Below are 26,029 nucleotides of genomic sequence, written 5' to 3' on the forward strand. Positions count from 1 at the left end.
TGAAGTCTCTTACTAGTTGTGCACAAGCCTCCTTAGTCCTGCTTTTATGCAACTGCCATGGCTGAGTGCCAGAGAGAGGCTTGAGCTGTCCTATATCCTGGGTGGCCAAATTCCAGTCATCCAGCATGCCATTGCATACTGGCACCACTGCTGCTTTATGTTCCTTATTTATTCTGTTCCAGATAATTCCTTGGCTAAGGCTGCCCTAGCTCCTTCCTGAGACACCTTCCTTTCTACCACCTTGTTTACTCTGTCAATAAACCGAGGCAAGTCCTTGGTGGTTTTCAGCCTTAAGCCCTGAATAGAAACTGTACCTCCCCGAACTGGCAACTTCCTCCAGGCTCTCAGAGCATAGAGCCACACCTGATCAAAATAATTTAGTGGGCCTGTGGCCTGTACCAGAGGGGAGCTGTAGATTCCCTCTCCCTGCAAGCATTCAGCTGGGAGGTTAACATTTGTGGTGTGGTTATGATCCCCCTGCTATCCACATTCATCATAGAAGAATGCCTTCCACTTAAAAAATGTTGTGGGCTCAAGAGCTGCTCTGGCTAGGTCCTTCCAGTCTTGGGGGCAATTAAGTTCAAGACTGAGTGATTTGAGCATTTGCTCTGCAAATAGCCCCTGGGGCCCATCCTCTTTTACTACTTTCTTTAACTTCTTCAGGGTACCCAATGCATATGGATACCAAGTGGCAGGGTGCTATGATGTGCGGGCCGTGTTGACTGGGAAGGCTTACCTTACCCCACTTTTCATCTCTTATCTTTCATAGATCTTCAAAAGGATCTCTGGCCTCCTGGAATGGGTTTCTGGGAGCCCATGATTTGGGCCTGTCTGGTAGCCTGGTCATTTCTAGCTGTCATAGTCCCTTGCTGGCTTTGGTGTTGCCTCATAAGTGGCAGTTGTCATTGACTCAGGGAAAGATATAATCCTTGCCTGTCAGTAGAAGGCGCACCTGCATCACTTGTGGTCACCTTTTCCTGCACCATGAAGGCTAGTGGTACCATTTCCTGCCTCTCTCCCTCCTGCACCCGTTGTGGTTGCTTGCTTTGAAGTAGATTTTTGCCCCTGCTTTCCTGTGCTTGCTGTGGTTGCTTGCTCTCAGGTAGATTTTCACCCCTGCTTTTTTCCTCTTCTCTGTCTTTCACAGCCTCATCTTTCTTCAGGGCCATCATTATATGGCAAGGGTCTGTTGCTGGACCCCCTAAACTTTGCTGAATTGCTGTCACAGTAGGAAAAAAAATGTAGTGGTCTCACTTTAGCTTGCCATGCATTTGCCATTATCTTGTCCCATACCCTAGGATCAAAAACATCAGCAGCATTTATCAATGGACTGGTATCAATCGCAACATCCCAGAACTTCTGGGCTTCTCTGTTATTCAGGGTTAAACCTCTAGTATCTAAGAGACTGTGTAGCACTTGCATCTGTGAGCCTTTGGTGGAACTCAGTAGTTTCCCCATTTCCCCTTCCTCACCACTCTGTGAGGGGTCACAGCCTGTCTTATATCAGGTCCCTGTTCAGGCGCCAGCAGTGTGGGTGCTCTCTTTTCTAGAGAGGAGGTCCATGGAACAGGGAGAGGAGAGTGTGGCTGCGGAGTAACTAATCAAGACCTCCAGAGACCAAGCAGGAAGCAGATCTGATTTTATTGTGTATTTACCATGTATATATACTCAGGCAGTAGCTAAACAGAGTACAGGCAGCCACCAATGCAATTTCTGCTAACTGTCCTTGCAGCGGACCAATTGAGGAGTGGGGCCTGGAGAAAGCACAGGGACTTCAACACAGGGCCTCACGCCCAGGGCTGTGTCTACAGGGTAAGCGGCCTGCCACTCAGATGCCCTTAACATATGCCATGTATGCAGTACTCCATGCACTTGTCCCCACACCTAGGTATACATTTTTTATATGGAGGGATTTCAGGAGAGAATTTGCTAGTGTTTTGTTGAGCATTTTTACATCACTATATAAGATATATTCTTCTATCATTTTGTTGTAGTATCTTTGGTTTGATATCAGGGTAATGCTGGCTTCATAGAATTAGGTTGAAATTTGTTGTAAGAGTTTGAGAAGTATTTACATTTATCTTGAAATGTTTGGTGTTTTGAGGGATTGTGAGTTTTGTGTGTGTGTGTGTGTGTGTGTGTGTATACACACATACATTTGTGGGGGGCTACCCAGGATTGAACTCAGGGTCACTCGCCCACTGAGCCACATCCCCCAGCTCTTTTTGTATTTTATTTAGAAACAGGATCTCACTGAGTTGTTTAGTGCCTTGCCATTGCTGAGGCTGGCTTTGAATTCATGATCCTCCTGTCTCAGCCCCAGAGCTACTAGGATTACAGGCATGAGCCACCACACCCAGCCAGTTAGAAAGTTTTTGATTACTATTTCCATCAGTTTATTCATGGTTTTAGAGACTTCAGTCTGTGATTAGTTGGCTCTGTTGTTGGGTCCTGTGGCAAAGCAGAGCCTCATGACCGGGAGCATGTGGCAGAACAAAGTTGCTTACCTCCTGGTGGCTGAAAAATAGGAAGAGAGGACGAGGCTAGGACCCCAGTAGAGGTCCTAACTTCCTAATGACCTAACTTCCTCCAGCCAAGCCCCAGCTTCTAAAGTTGCCACTATTTTCCAGTATTGTCATCAGCTGGGGACCAAACCTTTAACATATGAGCTTTTGGGGGACATTTAATATTCAAACCATACTGTGGCTATTATATTTTATTCTCATTTTCCTAAGTCTCTTAGAATGAAACAGGAGTTATATTGAAGTTAATGAGTCCGAATCGTCAGGGCCCATAATTTACATGTTTCCTTCCAACCTCTAAAATCTACATTTAGTAAATCTTTTAAGAGACATTTAGAATAGCAAGCACGTGGGATTCTAAAATGTATTTTAAAGTTTATATGAAAGATAAGAGGGCCAGATATAGCAAAGATAGTTTTGAAGAACAAGGCAAAATTCAGTGTAGAGGGGCATGTTTTAAACTTGAATGCATTTGATAGGTGATAATGTAGGAAAGAAGATAGTTGTGTAAGGGAAGGAAGTAAAAGTTAAAAATGAAATCATATCATATGGAAATTTTATGTATAACCAAACTGGCATTGAAAATAACTTGGCAAAGAATAGATATGCCAGAGGTTTAAACAATAGCTTTGTATTTCATTCAACTGGAGAATTTATAAAATAATTTCCATACTTTACCTCAAAACCTTTCAGTAACAATTTATTATCTTTGAGCCCATAAACTATTGTGAACTGTATTCCCCAAGTGAATGTGATGTAGCAGCATTGAATGTAGTAATTCTATTCTAAGTAGTACTTAATTCGTTTTTAATTCTGGAAAAAACTTAAAAATGTAGTGGAATTAAAGACTAAAATTTGGAAAGCAAATCAGTAGTCTTTAAATGTATACTTTATAACATTAGTATAAATATTTTTAAATTCTCACAGACCATGAAGTAAAGGAAAAGACATGGATTATAATAGAATTTCAATGAAAATATTTGTTCATTTTCAAAAAACACCATTTTTAAGAGCATGAAGGGATTAGGGAGATAGCTGAGAGCACTTGCTATCATATTTGAAGCCCTGAATTCTATCCTTGGCACCAAAACAAACAAACTCAGTAGCTATGGCTTTTAATTCAGGGAATAATAGGAAGAAGATGATTTAAAATGGCCAAGACACTGAGAACTATAAGAAAAATTACATTGAAACATTTAATCTCTTGTAATTTTGACTTGAATCCAGGAGCCTAAGATTTGGTGCCCTGTTTTCTTGAGGCATTTACCAATTCTGTGAGTGGCAAAGGAAACCTAAAAAGATAAACTCAGCATCTGATAGATTTATTGAGCTATAATTAAAAATATTAATGTTCAAAGTCACACAAAGGAGGGGACCATTATAAACTCTGCCTAAAATTATTGGGGATGCACTGACTATACACAATTAAGTGGAAAATAGACCAGTTTACACAGAGATTGAAAACCAGCTTTTAAGTATCTCAATATTTTATTAGGTTAAGATTTGGGGTTACTAATGCCTATGTTTCTTTCCAAAATCAATTATAAATCCAAGTTAACTATAAGTTTTTAAATGTACAGTGTTAGAGTCTGTAAACAAGTCAGGATGGCTCCTGGCATTTTGCCAGAGAAATGTTAGAGTCTGTAAACAAATCAGGATGGCGCCTGGCATTTTGCCAGAGGGGAGTGGTTTGTGAAGTAACGACAGCGAGCCATTAAGTGTGGAGATTCCTTATTGGTTGACTGCTGTATCTAGTTTATGCTAATTAAGATAAGCTGTGTGGAATGTATATATACCCCTCTTGTCCTACAATAAACGGCTTCCACTCCTGCTGTATCAACGTACACAAGTTGTTCGTCACCCCCCCCCCCCCGGTTATTTTGCTGCAGCCAGACTTCGGCAGTACAGTGTCCAGTGTTTTCTACAAAAATAACAAAGTATACAAAAAGGTAAGGCCAAAAAACAGACAAACAAAAACCCAAAGAATCAGACCACTGGAAGAAACCCAGAAATTATGAAGATAATATAACAGACATGAATTTGAAATAAATATTGTGGGTGAAAGTGGTGGTATACAACTGTAGCCTGAGCTACTTAGAAAGCTAAGACTTGAGCTACAAAGTTCCAGACCAGCCCAGGTACCTAGTGAGATCTTATCTTAAAAAAATTAAAAAGCAGATAAGTAGCCTTAATATTATACAAAGAATTGATATGTTAGATTCGTAATTTGGCACAAAGAACATGAAAACACGCACATTTTAAAGCCCCTACCCCAACAGTACTAAATGAGAACTCTAAAGGTAGACTCAGGAATATGTCTCAAGTTCTCCTGGTGATTCTTAAACATTGAACAATTCTTAAGACAGTCCTGAGGAAAATTGTCAGAAGCACAAGGATATTAAAATTGCAACCTGTTTACTCAGAAAAATGAGAAATTATATCCCATTTGATTCAAATGTATGATATGTCAAGATCATTGTACTGTCATGTGTAACTAAGTAAAACAAATAAAAATAAATAAATAAAATTGTTATTAATATTATCATTTTTTAAAGGAAAAATAAATTTCATTGCTTTGCTAGTAAAGGGAAACACAGGGGATTTCTGTCCCAGAGTCTGTGATTCTACCTATTCAGGGAAACAGAAGGTTTTTAAACATGTGATTCCAGGTGTTTCCTGATGGGAATTGTAATTAACTTGTAAATTTGGGATCTTCTTAGATCTTCCAATACCCTCCCCAAAGTCTGAATTACTTCTTTACTGTGGTGAGAGTGTGTGCTCAGGAACAAATAACTTGATCTGCACTGGAGAAGAGGGGTAATCCTGTTTCTCCTGAGATTAGGGAGGGGACATTAAGGAGAAGAGGAAAAAACATGTCTATTTTAAAATAAGCCTCAGTGGCAGAGCAGCAAGGGCTATATTCAAACATGTAATGGACCACTGTTACATTTCTCCATTGTCAATTTCTGTCTTCCATTTCTTTGGGAAAATGTGCGATGACACCCCCAAGCTGCTTCCTGCTGAGAGAGTGAAGTTGGGGGAAAGTGACCCAAATACCTTGTTTCTATCAGGTGGGATATGAACAGTGTGAGGGCATTTAGCATCAGGGCAGTCCAGAGGTCCATGGTGGCAGTTGGCTGGTGACTGGATAAAGCATACATTGGGCAGGGATCATGTTTTTCGTAGACCTCCAATGGAATGTGCTTAGTTTCTTTTCCTGGTTAGCAAGCAAAAGCTGGAACCAGAGTGAATTTTGGGGAGGCATTTGCAAATTAAGTTATTGCTTTTGGGTACGAATATTATCTGTGCACTTAATTCACACAACAAATTCATTACACAAGAGGAATCGGACAGTCTGGTATATACAAAAACTGTGCCCAGATTGCATTGAAGGGGTTGGAACACAGGCTATTATTGAGCCTGACCTGTCACCCTTATCATTATCAAAATGCCATCAGCTTTAATAAGTGCATCCCCACTGTCAGTTATGCCCAGAGGCTCTTTTTCTTTTTCTTACACTAGGCACATTGATATTCAATGGGGGAGGCCCTATCCATCCTTTTCCTTAGGCTTTGTTGAAGATCCCTTTGCAGTGGCTGCCAACAAAACACAGGTTGGCTTTAGTTTCTGTTTTTTTTTTTTTTTTTCCCCTGGATGCAGTTGTTTATCCTGCTAGTCTCCCCATGCATTTAATTGAATGGGATATTGTAATAGCAAGAATTGATATGCTCCAGTGATGGATGGCCCCTGGTCAAATGGGGTACCCTATCAAATCTTAAAAGGGGAAACTATTCCTGTCTTCAGGTCATAATCTAGCATACTGGCTCCCTTTGCCACATCCTTTGTGACTGACAGCCTACACCCCCTGGAAAAGATAACATAGTTTAATGGTTGGGCAGTCAGGGCAATGGGCACCAATTAAAGTTGTTGTTGTTGTTGTTTTTCAAATGTAAAGACCACTATTTGAGGTTAACCTGTAGAAACATTGCAGCCAAGTCCTTTGCCCCAGAGCTGTGGGAAAACAGAAGTGAGGGCAGACCCAAATGGAGGTTGCAGAAAAGTTTAGACTTAAGGACTAAAGGGACATAATCAATTAGAAGGTTACCAGCCAAGCCAATAGCCCCAGTACCTTCCCAATACCTGTTCAATATAAATTCCAATCAGCAGCTCCAGCACTTTCCAATATCTGTTCAGCATGGACTCTGATCAATGCCCCTACTCTGATCAAGCCATACAAGTCGTCAGACTAGCACCCAAATGGGAAACCCTACTGCCAGGTCCCCCCTTGCATCTCGAGAGCTCTATCTCCCTTCCTTTCACTCAAAACAAAACTCACTTCTTTTATTCTTGCCCTCTACCATCACTCCTTGAACCTAAGAGATAAGAATGAAGAAAGAAATCAGCAAGGCCTGCAGCCCACACAGACCCCACCCACCAGCAGAATCAGAGAACCAACTCCATTCTCAAAATCTGGTTTCCCCCATTAGAAAGAAGGGCTGAAGGCAGGACAGAAGCCAAGTCCTTTTTGCCCTTTTTTTTTTTTTTTACAGCCCAGGCAGCTTTCCTGAGACTTTCTCCTCTAGCCCAGGGTTGATGTCTCTGACTCAGAGCTGGATGATCTGCAACTCCCTGGTGCTGGGCTGAGAAGCAGTGTCTTTTTGCACTATTAGCTTAATTTCTAGCTGTTCAGACTCCTTATCATGCATGTACCTGCAGGTTTTCTTCTACTTATTTTACCTCTGAAAGAACAACTCCAACTGCAAAATTATATAATTCAGAGAGCCATTTTAAGGCTAGATCGTTATAGTAAAACTCATCTTTTTCTTAGAAAGTCTTATACTTATAGATGACTTTTCAGCCAAGATCTTTCCCAAGAGATTGCCTATAGGATCAAAGCAGTATCACCTGTCTCTTAAAGAGCTTGTAATGGATACAAACAAAAACACAGACACACACAACCAGAGAGGAGCCCCCAAACCATGGCTGACAGATAAGAACCTTTAAAATAGACCAGATGGGAGGAAATCCCCTAAGTTCCCTACTTCCACTTAACCATGATTCCTACAGCAGTGATGCCACAGATGTCTCAATAAAGAGGAACCAAATGTTCCTACGAAAGGGAACCAGATATATGGAATCAAGTATCTCAGAGTGCACACCCAGGGAGCTTATTGAATGACCAAGGTGTTGCAAGTTTACTGCTTTGGGTTTCCTTTTTCTCAGGGTAGACCAATTGATGGAGCAACACATGCAGTTCAGGGAGAGAAGGAAGGCATTCCCAGAAGCAAAATAAACTTCAGCAGCCGCTGGGATGGTCCCTCAGTCCCTCCCTTTACTCACAGGAACAGCTCCTCTGGTTTGGCCCCAGGCAAACTCACCTCATCTCCTAATTCTCCAGTTGTTGGCTCTCAACAAGCTCACCAGTTACCTTTCATCCTTAGCATGGAAGGAGGGTTCCCCAGAATGCTAGACCATCCCTAGAAAATTGGAGTGGCAGGTCCATCTGGACCACCAATTGTTACTGAATGCTCAATACTCATCCCTGATGCCAAACCAATAATGAAGACAAGGTTTTGATCAAAAGGGAAAAAAGAGTTTTCTTGATTTCTAGCAAAGGAGAAACATATCCCACAGCCTTTGATTCTCTTATTATCCGTTTACTATTTATAGACTCTGAAATTTTATTCAAATATCAAAGAATAAGTTTTTTTAAAAAGGTTAATCTCTCTCTCTCTCTCTCTCTCTCTCTCTCTCTCTCTCTCTCTCTCTCTTTCTCTCTCTCTCTCGTAATTGTAGATAGACAGCATGCCTTCATTTATTTTTATATAGTGCTGAGGATGGAACCCAGTGTCTCACATGTGCTAGGTAAGTGCTCTGCCACTGAGCTAGAGCCCCAGCCCCAAGTATAAACTTTTAAATTCATTTATTTTCTTTATTGCTTTTCCTTTTTTCTACTTCATGATTAATGGTCTTTATTTTCTGCTTACTTTGGGTTTAATTTGCTTATCCTTTTCTATTTTTGTTACTGTATGTGTAAACTCAAATTTTAAACTTTACTGAAGTATAATTGGTATATAAACCTTGGCACATATTTAATCTGTACAACTTGATGAATTTAGACATATGCATATATCCATGAAAATATCCCCACTGCCAAGGTAATACACATCCGTTGTTTCCAAAATTTTCCTTCTGTTTCTTTTTTGGATTCGCTCATTTGCTTCTGGTGGTTTTGTCTGTTTGCTGCAATAATGCATGCTAGGCAAGTTCTCTGACAGTGAGCTACATCCCCAGCCCTTTTTATTTTGAGACAAACTCTTGTTAAGTTTCCCAGGATGGCCTTTAACTTGTGATCCTCCTGCCTTTGCCTCCTGAGTAGCTTAGTTTATAGGCATAGACCAGCATGGCCAGCTTTGTTACTGGAGTTTTTTTTTTTATGTGTATATATATTTGATAGTAAAATATTTAACATGAGGATAGGGATGTAGCTCAGTGGTAGAGCACTTGCCTCGCATGCATGAAGCCCTGGGTTTGATCCCTAAGCACCATGAAAAAACAATTTAACATCAGGTTTTAATGGAATTTTAAGTGCATGATACCATATTGCTAACTATAGACACTACGTTGTTCAACAGATCTCTAGAACTTATTTCATTTTGTGTAACTGTAACTTTATACTCATTCAACAACAATGTCTCATTTTCCCGTCTCTTATCCCCTGGAGTCTACCATTTAGTTTTCTACTTCTTTGACTATTTTAGATGCTTCATGTAAGTAGAATTATGTATTGGTCCTTCTGTGCCTGATTTATTTCACTTAGCATCTTCTAGTTTTATGCATATTGTCATAAATGGTAGGATTTCTTTCTTTTTCTTTTTAAAGGCTGTAGAATAGTGTTCCATGATGTATGTATGTGTACGTATGTGTGTGTGAGTGTATACACATCACATTTTCTTTATTAATTCTAATGTTCATAGATATTTGGGTTGTTTTTATATCTTGGTTATTGTAAATAATGCTGCAATGAATATGGATGTGCAGATATGTCTTTGAGATCCTGATTTCAATTCTTTTAAGTTCATACTCAAAAGTGAGATGCTGGATCATATTGTACCTCTATTTTTAATTTTTTAGGAAATTTTTAAAAATCATTTACTCACATACTTATTATCCAAATATTCTTTATTCCTTTGTGAAGATTCATATGACATCTCTTTCCTTCAAGGAGAAGGCAAACATTTTAACATTTGTTATATAGCAGTTATTCAGTTGACTGATTATGGTTTTCCTTGTATGAAAAGGTCTTTGATGGGCTGGGGATGTGGCTCAAGCGGTAGTGCGCTCGCCTGGCATGCGTGTGGCCCAGGTTCGATCCTCAGCACCACATACAAACAAAGATGTTGTGTCCGCCAAAAACTAAAATAAATAAATAAATAAATATTAAAATTCTCTCTCTCTTTAAAAAAAAGAAAAAAGAAAAGGTCTTTGATTTAAAAATTATTTTTTTATAAGTACTACAAAGATGTTACTTCAGTGTTTGCTACCCTAACGTGTTTCCTAAGAGAAATATTCTTTTGTTCTTTTTTTATTGGTTTGTTTTAGTTACACATGATAGTAGAATCCATTTTGATAAAATTATCATAAGCATGGAATACAATCATTGTTCTTTTATATGTAATGTATCTTATTTCTCTGGCTGTTTTATAACATTTTGAACAATCTGATTATAATATGCTTTGATTTAATTTTCTTCTTATATTTTGAGCTCATTGAGTTTCTTTGGTCTGTTAGCTTTTTAAAAATCAAATTTGAAAATATTTTACCTATTGTGTGACTTTCTATCACTAAAATAGTGATAGAAAGGGGAAATGCTGCTTTAGGGATAAAAACCTGGACAGACCTCCCGCCTATTGTTCTTGCTTGAGTTTTTTTGGTAGCACACCTTTCTGCAGAAGTAAAATTTACCTTGCTGAGTATGTGTCTGCTTTCTGGGCACCCTGATATTTCTAATACTTTCATTCAGATACATGGTTTATTAGCCCTAACCTATCTCGTCCCCCTTCAAAACTGAGAACACCAATATAAAAGTAACTAACGTATTGGTTTGTAAGGACATTGAATTGCCAGCGTCCTGTTCTAGATCCCCTAGAGCAGCACTAGAAGTCTCCAATCATTGCCCAACCTCTTCTCGGAATAGTGTAGCCTTGCAAGCAGATCACGCCATAATGAGACTGCAACTCTAAGCAAGAACAGCATCTCATGGGAACCTGACTGCCCCTTTTGAGGATCACAGATCTGATAGATAATCATGCCCCTCAAGTACTTAAGGACTTCTCTGGAGCCACTTCACAGAACCAGGACTGAAATAATGACCAATCAGACCACGATTTGACCAGGAATGTTTAATTATGCATACCTCTTACCCCCTGCTAAACCTAAACCTCTTGTCAGTACTCTGACGACAAAGCCAAGATGCTGTCTTGCTTTGCCTTCCATTATGGCCATATTGATTTAAGTTCATTTTCTGCTTTTCACCATTACTTTTTCCTTTTGGTTTTTGGGGAGAGTAGCCATACCTGATTTGTTGGGATCCCCAGAGTTGGCCCTCTGGCCTGAGATTTCAGTAATAGGAGAGCTAAAAGAATTATGCATGTGTAAAAAGTTTAAAGGGAATAAAACAACAGAATCAAGACTTAAGTGAAAGTCAGAGATAAAACCCACAGAGAGAGAAATAAACCTGTTTTTTGCACCTTCCAGAAAGCGAAGCTGGGAATAAATAAACAGGCCTCAATTTAGGTTGGAGCAGTCACAAAGTTTCAAGTCTCTAAGGTTTCTCTGGAGGCCAGAGTTTCTAGTGGACCATTCCTCATAAGAATTTATACTGATTTATATAGCCTCAGATTCATGGAATGATTAATTTATGCTGAGTCATATAATCACAAATTCATACTAATGCATAGAACTACAGATTAGTACCGACTCATATAATCAAATTCATGCTGATTCATAAAAGCACACATCCCAGTCTAGCACCATAGAATACAGAATAGCCTTTCTTCATTCTTCATTTGTAGCTCTTTCTCCAACACAGAATTTAGTTCTCAATCCTCACAAAGTTTTTTGCATCTTTGCTCAGTCTTGGAGTTCACATGAAGTAGTTTGGGATATCACCTCCCCCAATCTTGTTTAATTTAATTTAATTATTTTGAGCACAAGAAAAATGAGCATTTCTAAATGTCAGAATGTTAGACTTGGGTGTACTCAAAGAAGAAGCCTTCATATTCCTCCTACCTAGCTCCCATTCTCCATCCTATCTGCATTGCCTCTTTCCATTTAGATAATCTCATTAATTCTTAGTTTATATTTTTTGTTTTTTGTGAAGATGAATACATACATGTTTCTTGTTTCCTATTCTTATATGAAAATTAGATAGTTCATGAAAATATTCTTGTCTAAGTCTCACTTTAAGTGTAAACAAAGACACAATCTCATTCAGAAACTTTAGGTAAATAGATAAGAGAATGAAGAATAAGTTTCTAAAACCCAATTGTTGAATCAACCTTCTAATTTTCTCTCTCCATGAACATCTTGGTCCTGATTAGAAGCCCCTAAAGGCACCATTTAACCTAAGTAGAGGAACAAGATGGTGGTTAGTATTAGATAGCCTTCACTACACTCATCTATATTCCTAAACTAGGAATAATTTATCTTCAAACTTAAAATCTTCTGATTAGTAAATTTAAGGGTTTGGACTAGGTAGATCTCTGATGTCACTCAACTCCAAGATTCTTTGAGGCTCTGTTCCCATGGTGCTATAGTTTCTAATATTCTAAAACACAAATCATTTTACAGAGACACTTACAGGCAGCTTCACTATCCTGCCTTGAATCTCTTCAGTCACAGTTTAAGGACAATAGAATGGGCTTCATGATAAAGAGGAGCATCTTGAAGTCTGGAGACCCCATATTCCTGCATAGGGCTCTTGTGAACAACCTTGGAGAGGAAAAGAAGACCAGGATTCACATTGAAAAACTTCAGAAATCTTTAATCATCCGGTTCAAAGAGATTGAGCAAGAAAAATTAGCCCTGAGAAGGTTTATGATACAGCTTCGCCAAACAACTGGTTATTTTCCTCGAATGCCTTTCTGGTGACTGATGTTACTGTAGGTGAGGAGTTCAACTGAGTTTCTATTAGAAAAAATCTGAGTCTCCTGTTATCTCTGTGTAACCTAAGAAAGCAGTGTAAGCAACTATGACAAGTACAAAAACAGATAAAAAGATGCAAATGGAATGTCTACTGAAAATCAACTGATATCTCCTGAAAGAGAATAAGCATTGATTTTTTCCCATGATACCATTTCTTTACAACTTGAAATAGTAATATGCAATGCATATTTTCTTAAGAGATTTCCCTGAGACAAGAATAAAGCTTAGCTGTTTTCAAGATCTTTCTGATATTGACCATGAAATACATATCATGCCTGAAACATATTTGCCTTAGAATGCCTTAATTGACATAATTTCAGTTGTTTGTCTATAGTTTGAATAGCATGAATAAAAAAGTTGATGCCAAAATTAAGAGGAAAATAATATAGTGGGAAAAGGATAGAATCTTGACTCAATTCAAGGGCCCGGGTGGTGGCTCAGTGGTAGAGCGTTTGCCTAGCATGCATGAGGCACTGGGTTTGCTCCCTGGCACCACATTAAAAATTAAAAAATAAATAAAATAAAGGTATTATGTCCATCTACAACTAAAAAATATTTTTAAAAAATAATCAATTCAAATCTAGAAATTTGTATCTATTACAATGTGTGATCCTGGAATTAGAACTCTTTTATTCAAGATGGATATAGCAATAATTATATCAAAAGATTGTTTTAAGGATTAAATAAAAGACAATATATAGGGCATATTGTAGACATCCCTCTATGTTCCAATGGCCCCTTAACAAGGACATCAATGGTTGAATTAGAGCCCACACTTAAAAACATCACTTTAACATGGTTACCTCTGTAAAGCCCCTATCTCCAAGTACGATCATATTCTGAGATCCTGGGTGTTGGGATTTCAGCATATTATTTTTAGGGGTGGTCACAATTCATCCCATCACAGGGAGTCCCTGGGTCACAGAGCTCTGAAGAGCAGCAACTTGGGTTTTTTTTTTTTTTTTTTGTCAATGGATCTTTTTTATTTTGTTTACTTATATGTGGTGCAGAGGATCGAACTCAGGGCCTCGCACATGCCACGCAAGCACTCTACCACTGAGCCACAACTCCAGCCCAACTCGGGGTCCTTTATACCCCAGGGTTTGTCTTTATCTACTGCTAGCAGATATTGAGTTCAGTTTTATGGAGAATGCAAAGCAGGCAGCTCTAAATGCATAAGAAATTTTTGTCTGTTCAGGCTATAGTTAATACAATTGGATATTTGAATATTTTTGTTTGGTCCCATCAGGCTTTGAGCCAAGAGTCTTGGCCAGCTAAAAAGAAATAAATAACACTGGGGCCTACATACAGGGGCTGGTTTATGTAGTAACCCATTTTTCTGGCTCCATGTTGTGTTATAATCTGAGTTGGATGTTACTTTGTAGTGCCTGAGTTTGGAGCCAGTGATATAGGTTCCTGAAGACCTAGCATTCCACACGGACATAAACCAGGGTTTCAAAGCCTATTCTTAGCCTGCAGGCCCACTTACAGATAATAAAATAAGAAGCTTTTTATTTATTCCATCCATTTTGTTAATAGAATGACCTTCTGACCACTTTGATACATGTTCTTGCTGTTATTAAAACTTAGCGAATAATGTCCACCAACAAGCTTCAATTTTCATCAAATGCACAGCTAATTATTGATCCAAGGGTGTAGTTATCTCACATCATGGTCCCTGAAGTGCACTTCCATGAGAAATTTCAGTCCTTGGGCAGTTGTATAGTTTGTGTAGATAATTCTTTGGGTATGGCTGTGTTTCTTTTAATTGTTGTGTGGTGTGCCACATATATGCTATTCCTGCTGCCCCCCCCAATTAGTGATCCAGGGTTAATAATCAGGGGGAACTGTTGGGAAAATTCTCTGTGGCTTTGGAGAGTTGGGCCAGTATAGCTTGTAGGGACAGACTGCTATTCAATAAAATTATTTTTGCATTTTGGGCAACATTCAAGTGTGGAAACAATTTTCCAGGGCTGGATGGGAGAAATAGTGTGATAAGTGAGGCTATTTGATTTTATTTCAGGACTGCTGGGTTCCCCTTACAACCTGTATTCTCTGTGTTCCTGTGAAGGTAAGTTTGAGTGACTTAGTGTAGTTCCAAATAGCGGGAACGGGAGCATATAATGTCAGATAAGCTTATGGTTTACCTACTCCACCTTCAGTACCTGACTCAACTCAATTGGATATGGCTTCAGCCTACCACTACCCACATATTTGCATGAGGTAAGTCTCACAGTTTATTGGATGTTAATGTCATTGTAAGATATTGGTGGTTAGAATAGGCTCCTCTTATAAGGGAAGTTTATGGGAAAGGAAAATCAAGCAAGAGGTAATAAACTCTGTGAAGATCAGGTTCTTGAAATCAACCTCAGCATGTAGTTTAGATTTGTGCAGATAAGTATTACTGTATCTAAGGCTATATACAATATGACCATACAGTTGGTGTGCATTAATGATTGAGTATTCTACTGATTGCCAATGATCAGTAGTGTTACTACATTTGAGTAGTACACAGATTCAGGTGTTCTCAACAGTTAAAAAAAAAATTAGCTGTATACCAAATTGGGCCTGAAACTATGGGACACTCACACATGAGATCCTCCATAGGTGAGATGAGTTATTCCAAAAATAAACATTAATTGTATTGTACAATTGGCTCATTTCCATCTCTGTTTGTTGCAACATATTATAGCTGTGTTTTGTAGGATGACTACCTGCTACATCTTTTCCATTCTAGGGGATACTTCTCAAGGAAGTTTGAATAGCTCTAGTAGCCCCAGGGGTGGCCTCTTGTGAGGTGGTGGTGTGACTACACCAATAAATTTCCTCCCAGGTTAGTTTTCATGCTGATCTTTTCACTCTTGTTTCTATATTCTATGAAGTGAGATGTGAATGGTTTCTTAAGGTGGCCCCCAGAAGACTAACATTGGATGATGATTTCCCTCAAATATTTCCCAAGTCATTATTGTGGGTGGTGTTGGTAGGCCTAGCAAATTTTATAATAGCTGTATGCAAGCAGCTGGATGGAGAAACCCCCATGCAGAGAGAACAGTAGGTAACTCCATCAGTCTGATCAAATATATTTTTATGAGAATTATCTTTGCTGCAACACCCAAGTGATATGATTATTTTCTGTGAGCAGCATTCATTGTTGTAGAGCCTATTTCCACAGATTATTGTGTAATAGTTGTAGTTGGCATTGTGAGAGGATTAAGTTGTGGAGAATTCTTAAACTGGTTGTATTCACCGATTTCTTAGATACGCCTTGCCCAGGTAATATTATTTAGTATTCATTGTCTTCCTCGCAGCCACAGATGAGGTCCATGGTAATGTGTCCTTGGCAACTCAGTGAGATTTTTTTTTCTCCCCAGTAAATGGAGATTGTAGTATAGGAGATAAAAGATCATTATAATTAATAGTATAGGAGGAGAAAATCATTATAATTCATAGAAAAAGAGACCAATAGTTACAAGGGTGTACATTATTGCATGACTTACACTGACAGAGATGGGAAGAGATCCATCCTCAGTTGTTGACCAACCAACCCAGGTGACAAACATTGTGGTCCCATTGCCCCAGACTGACCCATGTTGTGTGTCCCTGTTATGTTGTACGGCATGCTGTCATCGGTCGTAGGGGTGCAGATAACCAAGACTATGGTGACCCACTGATGGACATGAAGTTGACAGTGGCAAATGTGGGAACTCCTCAGGTAAAGAAGAGGCACAGCAACAGAGTAGGGGTTAAAATTACAGGTCATCTACATCCAGGAGGGGAGCTGTATCCGGAGCATCACACGGGTAGTATTGCGCATCCTGAGAATTGTTTTTTCCACAGCATCTGTAGTGGAACACAGCACGTGGATGGCAGCTGAGGATGTCTCTCCAGATAGTGGCGGGTGGTGTGGGTGTTGTGCTCAGCTTACAGTGGATGATAAACAGATACAGGTTGAGAAGTGTCCCAGAGTCAATGGTCTGCACCAGTGCCTTGTTGGGATCAAGGGGAAACTGTTCAGTCTTTGAAGGTGAAGGGAAAGATGAAGAGCCATGGTTCCTTGGCTGTGAGCAACCCTGGCAGGGCTCCCCTGTCCATTAAAACTGTAAATATGTTGTATCCAATATGATTATTAGCAGAAGTCATAGCATCTCTGTTGGTTATCTCCCTATTTGTTATGAGTTTAAATATGGGGTGATTATTGTGCATGACTTGCGTGGCTGAAACTAGTGAGGGGCAATAGGGAATTAAGAAAAAAACAACACATAGACACAGTGAGAAAGCTGGGTCAAGTGGAATACTGCATTCTGAAGGAGAAACAGTGACGCAGTGCTGGCCCAGCAAGCTTATTATATATAGTCTCATAATCAGGAAGTTAAAGACTGCAGAGGCATTGTTCTTTATGCACTAGAAAGTTATGGGGCTAGAAACATTCTTGTAGCTATTTCACTGTTGCAATGCTAGGAGCTTCATGTGGCACCCAGGAAGCCCATTATCCAAAGTTTCTATTAAGCAGGCAGGATTGAAGTTAGCAGATCTGGTGAAACATTGTAGTTATCTGACTATGCTCAGAATCCTCCATTCCTGGGAACTGGCTTCTGAGATCTAGGCCAAGATTCTGTGCTTTGCACAGAGCCTTTTATAAACAGGGCATCACCATAGCAACTGGGCTATCTTGTCCCATACTTTGTAAAGGAAATTCCCAGTATTTGTAGGTGCACCACATGGTGTTTTATCCAAAACATCATGCTCCACAGTATTGTGTAGACAATGTAATCAGAACTAAGGGCATTGTTTTTATGACTTAAGAGATCATTGTCCTCAATGTTCCCTCAATAGCCATTGTTTAAAAAGCCTAGTATGTCTTTGTCTGTAATCTGCTGCTCTTATTTTGTAATGTTCATTGTTAGTTTTGCTATGCAGTAAAATGGGAACCTCAATCTGTCTGTATAACTTGTGACATTCCCAAAGGCTATGGATATGGTTTGAGTGTATTCCCCAAAGTTTCATGTGCTGGAATCTTGGCCCTCCGTGTGGTGGTTTAGAAGTGGTGGAAATTTAGTGGAATGTGATTAGTTCATAGGGACTCTGACCTTATTAATGCACTGTTAACTTGAAGGAGGAGGTCAGATCTTTGGGAATTGAGAGAGTACTGAGAATAGGCTGTTACGAGTTAAGGTTTCTCAGCTCATTCTCTTATTTCTCCCCTCTCACTTCTGTCCATGCCCACTTCCTTCTACTCCTCTGCCATGTTGTGATGCAGTTGGGGCAGGGGGTGTTCTTGCTGTATCTTGGTGCCCTACTGTTGGGACTTCCCAAGCATGAGAATTATAAGTTAAACAAAACTTTTTTCTTTGTATATTTGCCAGCTTCAGATCTTGTTATAACAACAAAAAATGAACTAAGGCTATGAAAGGTGTTTTGTTCATTCCTCAATAACATTAATGGAGGTTTGTGCCTGTTGTAGACTTGTGTAAGTACCCACCACTGTGAAGACCCTGCCACACAACTGGAAGAGACCCAATAAAGTGGATTTTTCCAGTTCTTATGTGGCCTTTCTCTTCTGCAGGTTCTCCCAAGTAGTGGACCCAGTCTTTATGTTTCTAACATGTCCCTAAGTTTGTCCCAGGCTTTGTGTAAACATCCCAATTCCTCTGTGAAAAGTCTATTTTCATAACTCTATGATGCCCAAATGCCCTGACCTCTTCTCTTACATACCTTTGAGTAGAAGAGGTAGAGTGTCTCATCCCTAAAGTCTGGGACTCTGCCTACTGCAATAGGTTTACTCACTTTGATGTTTTGGTGAGTGTATCAACTTTGGGGTTGTATGTGCTTCTTCTATGTCTTTTCTTGTGTGGGCTGAGTTCATTTGTGCAAGGGAGGCAAAAAAGGAGCCAGTGTGATAATATTTTCCCACATTTTTTTTACCCCAAATGTCTTAGCCTGATGTTTTATAGCACTGATTTTGCCAAAGTCCCAACCAATTAGTTCACACACTACAGAGCAGCTGGGAAGTGTTTCTGTGGTGGCCATAGTACCTATTCAGTGACAAACAAGAAGAACAGTGGTAGCAAAGCACAGAGCCTGAGGGAAATGAAGCCCAGGGGTGGTTCAAGTCAGACTTGCTGGAGCACGACATGCATGTCTCCTGCTGCCTGGCCGTCCTCTGTTCCATCTTGTTTGTCCAACTTTCCCAATGACCCAGTGGACTACTCCATTTCCTTCCAATAAATTCCTTGTTTGGTTTCAGTCAGTGTCTGCTCCTGTTGCTTACAATTAAGAACTCTGAATGATACACCCACCAACCCAGCCAGGCTTCCATACTGACCAACTGGAGCGGGTACCAATGAAACAAAACAAAAAATGGCAGCTCTAGGGTTATATAACAGGGTACCACAAATCCATCTATGTGACAGCAAGAACTAACAGTCTAAAGCTCATAAAACAGAATTTAGAATTAAAAATACTCAGTTCATAGTATATTTAGATAAAATAAACCCTTATAATCCTAATAATTTAATTATGGCTTTCTGGTACCCTCAGAATTTTACTCAACTCCTGTATGCCACCAATAATCTGAAAAATCTTGGGCATGTTGCTTAGCATCTGGAAATGGGGATAATAATGGCTAATTACTCACCTTTTGTATTTTATTTTCCTTGTCTGAAAAACAAAGAAGATAGTACCTACTTCATTGGCCTGTTATGAGAGGATTTAAAAGTCACAGAGCACAGTGCACTTGACACACAGTAAACTTGTGAGAAGGACTCTCCTTTCCCAACACTGATAACATCATTAGTTTTATATGCCATGCAGGCTCTTTCCCAAAGTGAGATAGCTTCAACCGGTGCAAGCTTTTTGGCCACACTGAACTTTGAAGCAATATGATCTCAGAATACTTGTTCCAGTGCTTCTGACTTCCACACCCACAATGCTCATGATGTCACTTTCCACATGACTAAATCCTCTGCAAAGAGAAAGGCATGCCAGGTGTTAATCTGAAAAAGGGTCAATATTTAAACAGTAAAAGCTCTTTCACGAAGATCAACCTCAGCCTTCTGTGCTTTCTCACACCCAGTCAACCCCACCCAGCCCTCTTTCTATCTCTTGCTTACTCTGGGCCTAAAGTCATTTGTCACAACTGGCAAATTACTGGCACACTCTTAAGTGGAAATACCATTTGGACCCTCCTGACAGTATCAGCCTGAATCATGGTGATTTTAGCTGTTCTAAGATACTTTTTTAAAGAGAAGCATCTAATATAATCTGGGCAAATCTGAGTCATTTCCCCAGAATTTAGAATTAATTTTATCAATTTCTGGACAGGCTCACTGCTCTTTTTTTTTTTTTTTTCACTGCTCTCTTGAATGGAGGAGACTGAACCACAAGGGCTCATGGGTCCAGTCGAGTTTTCATAAGGCCAGAGTCAAAGTCCTACCTGGGCTTGGCCATGCAATCCCTGTGGGACTTTGAACAAATCATCCACATCTCTCAGCCTGTCTCACCTGTGGATGATGCCAACTGCATGTGGCTGTTTTGTGCATCACAGGAGATGACATATATACCTAGAGCAAGCAATCGTTTAACAGAAAAGGCAGCAGAGCATGCAGAAGCTGGTCTCACGTCCAGTAAGTAAGGGGCAGGATGGGCACATGACTAAGTCCTGTTAACACCCTTTCCAACATTTCCTTTAAAAAACTTCTTTGAGACAGGTGTGATAGCACAGGCCTGTAGTCCCAGGTACTTGGACAATGAGGAAGAAGGAGTGCTTGAGCCCTGGAGTTCAAGGCCAGCCTGAGCAACATAATAAGACCCCCGTCTCCAAAACAAAACAGAAACATGGCTTTGTAGGCCACATAGCCCATTTTTACAGGCAGCACGAAGAAACACAGCCAATTACCTGGCCCATCTGTGGGATCCCCCAAGCAAGTGATAGCAGCTCTTGAGGGCTGGGAAGTTACTTTTCTTATTCCACGTATAGACACGCAGAGAGAGGTCGAAGGAAGAGGTGATGACTCGCTCTGGGCCCTTGAGAGGAAGTCAAGTGAGGCCACGGTGTGGGCTCCTGCAGGAGAGCATGGCAGGGGCAGGGCACGCTGCACTCACCACCCATAGGGATGTGATGGGCTTCTCGTGGTCCTGGAAGGCCTCAAGCTGCAGACCATGTATGGTGAAGAGAACCAGTTCCGACCCAGAGGTCAGCAGGATCACCTGAGAGCCATGGCTCTGCATGAGGTGAGGAGGCATCATGGCGTCTGGCAAGAGGAAACTGGCCATCTGTTGTGCTTTTGGGAATAAAAACACAGATTGGCTTTCTCTGAGTTATCAGAGATATCACTTAAGATGATGTGGCACACTTATTCCACTGCTTTGCAGTTAGACCCGCACTCAACCCTGATCCATGCATTTATTCCCCTAAATCTCCAGTTCATCAGCAACAGAATAGTGACTGTAACATTGCAATCACAGAGGGTGGACTCAATGACATATGCTTATGGGAATGACTGACAGCATGTGGTACACAGAACCATTCAGGGAACCAGGGCTCCCTTTACCTCTTCCCTTGGTTGAAGGGAAGAAGTTGAAGATACCCTTCTAAGACAGAGTGAAAGAAGAAATGGCCACGGGACAACTGTATGACATCTGCCAAAAACCCCTCTTTAAGATACAGTTCATTATACTGCATAGCATTCCTTTATACAGGAAAAAAATTACCTCTTAAGAAGAATTTGTGTGTTTCCTTATAGCAGACAAGGCACATATTACACATCCTGTTTCCCTTTTTTCATCAACTGCCAGGAAGCTCAGAGCAAAATTTAGTCATAGTATATGAAAACGAAAGAATACAAAGGAAAAAAAATGCCAAGAACCAAAAGCAAGGCCTATCAGAGTAATGTGGGGCCTAGGAAATAGAGGAGATAGTGGGGAGGGTCACGGTTCTTACTAGACTAGAAACTCCTTGGGGAAGAAAGTAATTTTAGCTTTTATTCATCTTTGTACACGATGCTGAGAGCAGGGGCTTTGACATAATCAGGAAGAGAAAGGTAGTAATAAATGGAAGCAGGAAGATCACTTGGGGCGGAGAATCTGTGGACGTGTATTAGTGTCTGAATCTCAGGACCATGAAGGGGGCCCAACATGTGCACCATCTTTCCACCAGGACATAAAGTCACAATGTAACTTCTGCTGGGCTACACCCCTGGGAGAGAGGAACAGGTGTTCAAAAGAGACGCGGAAACCCGCCATAGAAACACCACACTGTGATGCTGGTGATGTGCAGACCGTGGCCAGCATGGGGGACTCTTACCCAGAATGCTCACTCTGTCCCTGGATTTCATGGCTTTTAACTCAAAGGTAGTGACAACCAGCTGCCTGACACTGCCATTTCTGTGCATAACAATCAGCCTGGCAGCTTCATCAGGGGCCCAGCAGGCTTTGGAACTCAACCGGACAGTGAGGGTGGTAGAAACAGGAAGTTCATCTTCCGATGGGTGCAGCAAGGACTGAGTGTAGAACACCTGGGGAAATACCCCTGAATGGTCACCGTGTAGACGAGGGAGTGGCTTCTCAGACCTCAGAAAACCTCCCATGCCCAGCCTGACTCCTGCATCTCAGGCCTGGCCAGGGCACCAGGCTGTCTGCATACCCCACAATGCCTGTATGCCTGTGCCACCGCATACCCTCCTTCCAGGCTATGAATGGACCAAGCTTTTTTTTTTTTTTAAACTGGGCACTGAACTCAGGGGCCCTCAACCACTGAGCCACATCCCAGCCCTATTTTGTATTTTATTTAGAGACAGGGTCTCACTGGGATGCTTAGTGCCTTGCTTTTGCTGAGGCTGGCTTTGAACTCGCGATTCTCCCGTCTCAGCCTCCTGAGCCACTGGAATTACAGGTGCGTGCCACCACACCAGGCTGGACCAAGCTGTTTCAGGTTAATCCCAGCTTATGTCTGGCCCTGCTGGAAACATCCTGATATGCCATTCCCACTAAGATTGGTGTTGGTGTGACAGATCCATCACATAAATGGCATTTCTATTTGTGACCAGCTGTTGTCATGTTTTGCTGATGTCACATGTCTCCCTGGCATATCTCTTCAGTGACTCCTTAGGCCTCCCATAGACCCCAGCCTGTTCCTGGTAGTTCCCTCCATGCCCTCTTTGCACCTGTCTGTTCTCTGACCACTTACCTCCCTGGCTTCTAGGTCCTGAGGCTCCCCACCCTACTTCTTGCTCTGCAACAACTTTTGTTCTCTCTCTGTCCTCCTTCTCCACAAGACCATAACCAACTGTCTATATTTTACTAAGATCTAATTTCCCAGTCCAAACCCTGTCACTCAAAAAGTATTTTATTTGTTGGGCACAGTGGCCCATGCCTGTAATCCCAGCTACTCAGGAGGCTGAGATAGGAGAATGACAAGTTTGAGGCCACCCTCAGTCACTCAGCAAGACCTCATCTCGAAACAAAAAAAGAAAAAGCGCAAGAGACATAGCTCAGTGGTAGAGTGCCCCTGAGTTTGATCCCCTGAACAAAAAAAAAAAGTGCTTCATCCCCTGGCAAATGAAAGCCATTTCTGCATGCATGTCACTGGGACTCAACATTATGGCACAGGAAGAGGGCAGCACTGAAGACATGCCCACCATTTCCTTTTCCAGACACCAAATGCTCCCCTCACTCATTCTCTCACTGAAACTATTCTCAGACCACCAAAGGCTCTAGAAGTTTTCCTCCAGTATGTCACTAAGGTCCCAAACCTGTTCCATCTGAACACTTCTGCCTCCCCAGCAAGGCTGGCTCCTTCTAGCTCACAGGCAGCATGGCTGCCAGATAACAGCGCTCTCCGGGGCCAGGGACTTCCAAGTGTCCCTTCTGCTAGAAGCAGACGTGACTGCTGGGAACAGAGCCCTCTGCGGACAGAATGTGGCTCCTGGGAGCAACAGGGCTCACTCCTGCCAGCCATGGGGCTTGGTCTTAAGCACAAAGCAGCTCTTGAGCTCATAGGATGCAACTCCAGAGGCCAGACCCTCTATTTCCTCTCACAAGGCGAGGCCTCCCCGAAGGAAAGGGTTCCCTAGGCACTGACCTTTGGGCCTAGGTCTGAATTGTGTGCAGATGCAAACAGCCACTGTCGGTCAGGAGAGCAGAGGAGGCTCACAAAGGGACTGGGAAACAAAGTCACTTTGGAGACCACCTGCAGCTGAGGCACTGTCAGTGTGTAGAGAGTCCCTTCAGCACAAGCCACCTGCAACAGATAAAGAACCAAAAGACCAGCAGAGTGTGAGAGGGGCCAGGCCCTGAGCCCAGCAGGAAGCATCATGTTCTGACCTGTCCTCACCAGAATGGAAACCACTGTTTAACTGCTGCCCCCACAGGGTGCAAGTGCCACTTACTTGAGGTTGCACCTTAGAATATTTTTTCAAATACACTCATGGGACTAGGGTGTAGCTCAGTGGTAGAGTGCTTGCCTAGCATGCATGTAGCCCTGGGTTCCATCCCTAGGATGGCAAAAATAAATACACAGACAAAAATGAATACATTCAAACAACAGAGACTTCAAAGCTTCTGCTCACCTCCCTGCAGGATTTGCATGTGACCCTTGCATGCCTTTCTACCCACTGGCAAAGGCATCCATGGTCACAATGGCATGCTGTGCTGCAACCGGCCTTTTAGTTTTACACTGAAAATACTCCTTGGAATCTCCACATTAGTGGACCTTTTCTTTTGATTTCCTGTCCTACTGATAGAAATTTAAACTGACATTGTGTAGGATACTCTGTCAACATCTGTCTCTGCTGGGACCTGGAGCAACAAAGGAAAGGAAGATACTCTACTTTTGCTTTTTGTTTGTTTTTGTGGTGCTGGGGACCCAGGGCTTTGCAGAAAAAAAAAAAAAAAAAAAAAAAAAAGAAATTTAAACTGTTCAACAATCATTGCTGCAGAGAATACTCCTGCACACACCTGGACACTATGTGTCTGTGCTGAGACAGGGAAGGACCCTAACTGGAACCACTAGACCAAAGAGTATGCAGCTTTCAAAAATCCCTCAAACTATATTCCTCCAGTTCCCTGCATAAAATAGCTATTTCTCTTCATCCAATTTATAATATTTTAATGGATTTTTAAATTTGGATATAATAAAATACCACCTTTGATTTTATTAGACTTCCTCCTTCTCTCCCCTCCTCCCTCCCCTTGTTCCCATCTCTCAACTTTACTGATCGCTTTACTAATTGATTTTTTTTTTTGAGTGAGTGTTTTGTGGATGTACATGAGATTGAGAATCACTCTGACATATTCATATATGTACTTGGGGAAGTTAAGCCAGATTCATTCTGCTGTTGTTCCCTGTCCTATCCCTCCTACCTTCCCTTCATTCCTCTTGGTCTACTCCACTGATCTGTCAATTCTTTTTTTGTGCCCCCTCTATTTGGATTAGCTTTTGCATATTAGAGACAACATCTGACCTTTGACTTTTGGGGACTGGCTTATTTCACTTAGCATTGTAATCTCCAGTTCCATCCATTTACTAGCAAATGCCACAATGTGTCATTCTTCTTTCCGGCTGAGTATATACTCCACTGTGTATATATACCACATTTTTTTCTAATCCATTCATCTATTGAAGGGCACCTAGATTGACTCCATAGCTTGGCTACTGTAAATTATGCTGCTAAAAACATAGATGTGGCTGAGTCACTGTTTTATCCTGACTTTAAACCTTTTGGACATATACCAAGAACTGGGATAGCTGGGTCATTTGGTGGTTCCATTCCTAATTTTTTGAGGAATCTCCACACTTTTCAGAGTGGTTTACTAATTTGCAGTCTCAACAGCATATCAGTGTACTCTCTCCCTTACACCCTCACATGGATTTATTATTCGTGTTCTTGATAAATGCCATTCTCACTGGAATGAGATGAAATCTTAGTGTAGTTTTGATTTGCATTTTGCTTATGGCTAGAGATGTTGGAGATTCTTTTGTGTATTTATTGGCCATTTGTGTTTCTTCTTTTGAGAAATTTGTTTGGTTATTTTGCTTATTTTGTTGACTAGATTATTTGTTCTTTGGCATTGAATTTTTTGAGTTCTTAATATATTCTGGGTATTAATCCCCTGTCACAGGAATAGCTGGCAAAGACTTCTTCCCATTTTGTAGGCTCACTCTTCACTCAGTCATTTCCCTTGCTAGGCAGAGCTTTTTGATTCAAAGGCATCCCACTTAGTCTTGGTTTTATTTCTTGAGCTTTAGGGGTCTTGGTGAGGCAGCTGGTGTCTGCTCCCACATGATGGAATGTTGACCCTAGGTT

At 41.0% G+C, this 26,029-nt stretch overlaps 1 protein-coding gene across 5 annotated transcripts in view; it reads right to left on the reverse strand.

Moving 5' to 3' along the window:
* Positions 1-16,117: 16,117 nt before the first annotated feature.
* The window catches only part of Cdk20 (cyclin dependent kinase 20), a 53,111-nt gene continuing 43,199 nt past the window's right edge, over positions 16,118-26,029 (reverse strand). For 2 of the 5 annotated variants that reach the window (XM_058573524.1, XM_058573526.1), the window contains 5 exons: positions 23,806-23,964; positions 22,030-22,240; positions 20,829-21,007; positions 20,623-20,750; positions 16,118-19,689 (listed from right to left, as the gene is read on the reverse strand). In XM_058573524.1, coding sequence (XP_058429507.1) covers positions 19,563-19,689; positions 20,623-20,750; positions 20,829-21,007; positions 22,030-22,240; positions 23,806-23,964 — 804 coding nt within the window. In that variant the 3' untranslated portion in view covers positions 16,118-19,562. Of the gene's footprint in view, positions 19,690-20,622; positions 20,751-20,828; positions 21,008-22,029; positions 22,241-23,805; positions 23,965-26,029 lie in introns of those variants that run through there. The other 3 variants (XM_058573525.1, XM_058573527.1, XM_058573528.1) reach the window with 3 other exon arrangements.

This window comes from Marmota monax, unplaced genomic scaffold (assembly GCF_021218885.2).
Source record: "Marmota monax isolate L192 unplaced genomic scaffold, Marmota_monax_Labrador192_F-V1.1 WCK01_AAM20220418_F8-fsc00360, whole genome shotgun sequence".
NCBI lineage: Eukaryota > Metazoa > Chordata > Mammalia > Rodentia > Sciuridae > Marmota > Marmota monax.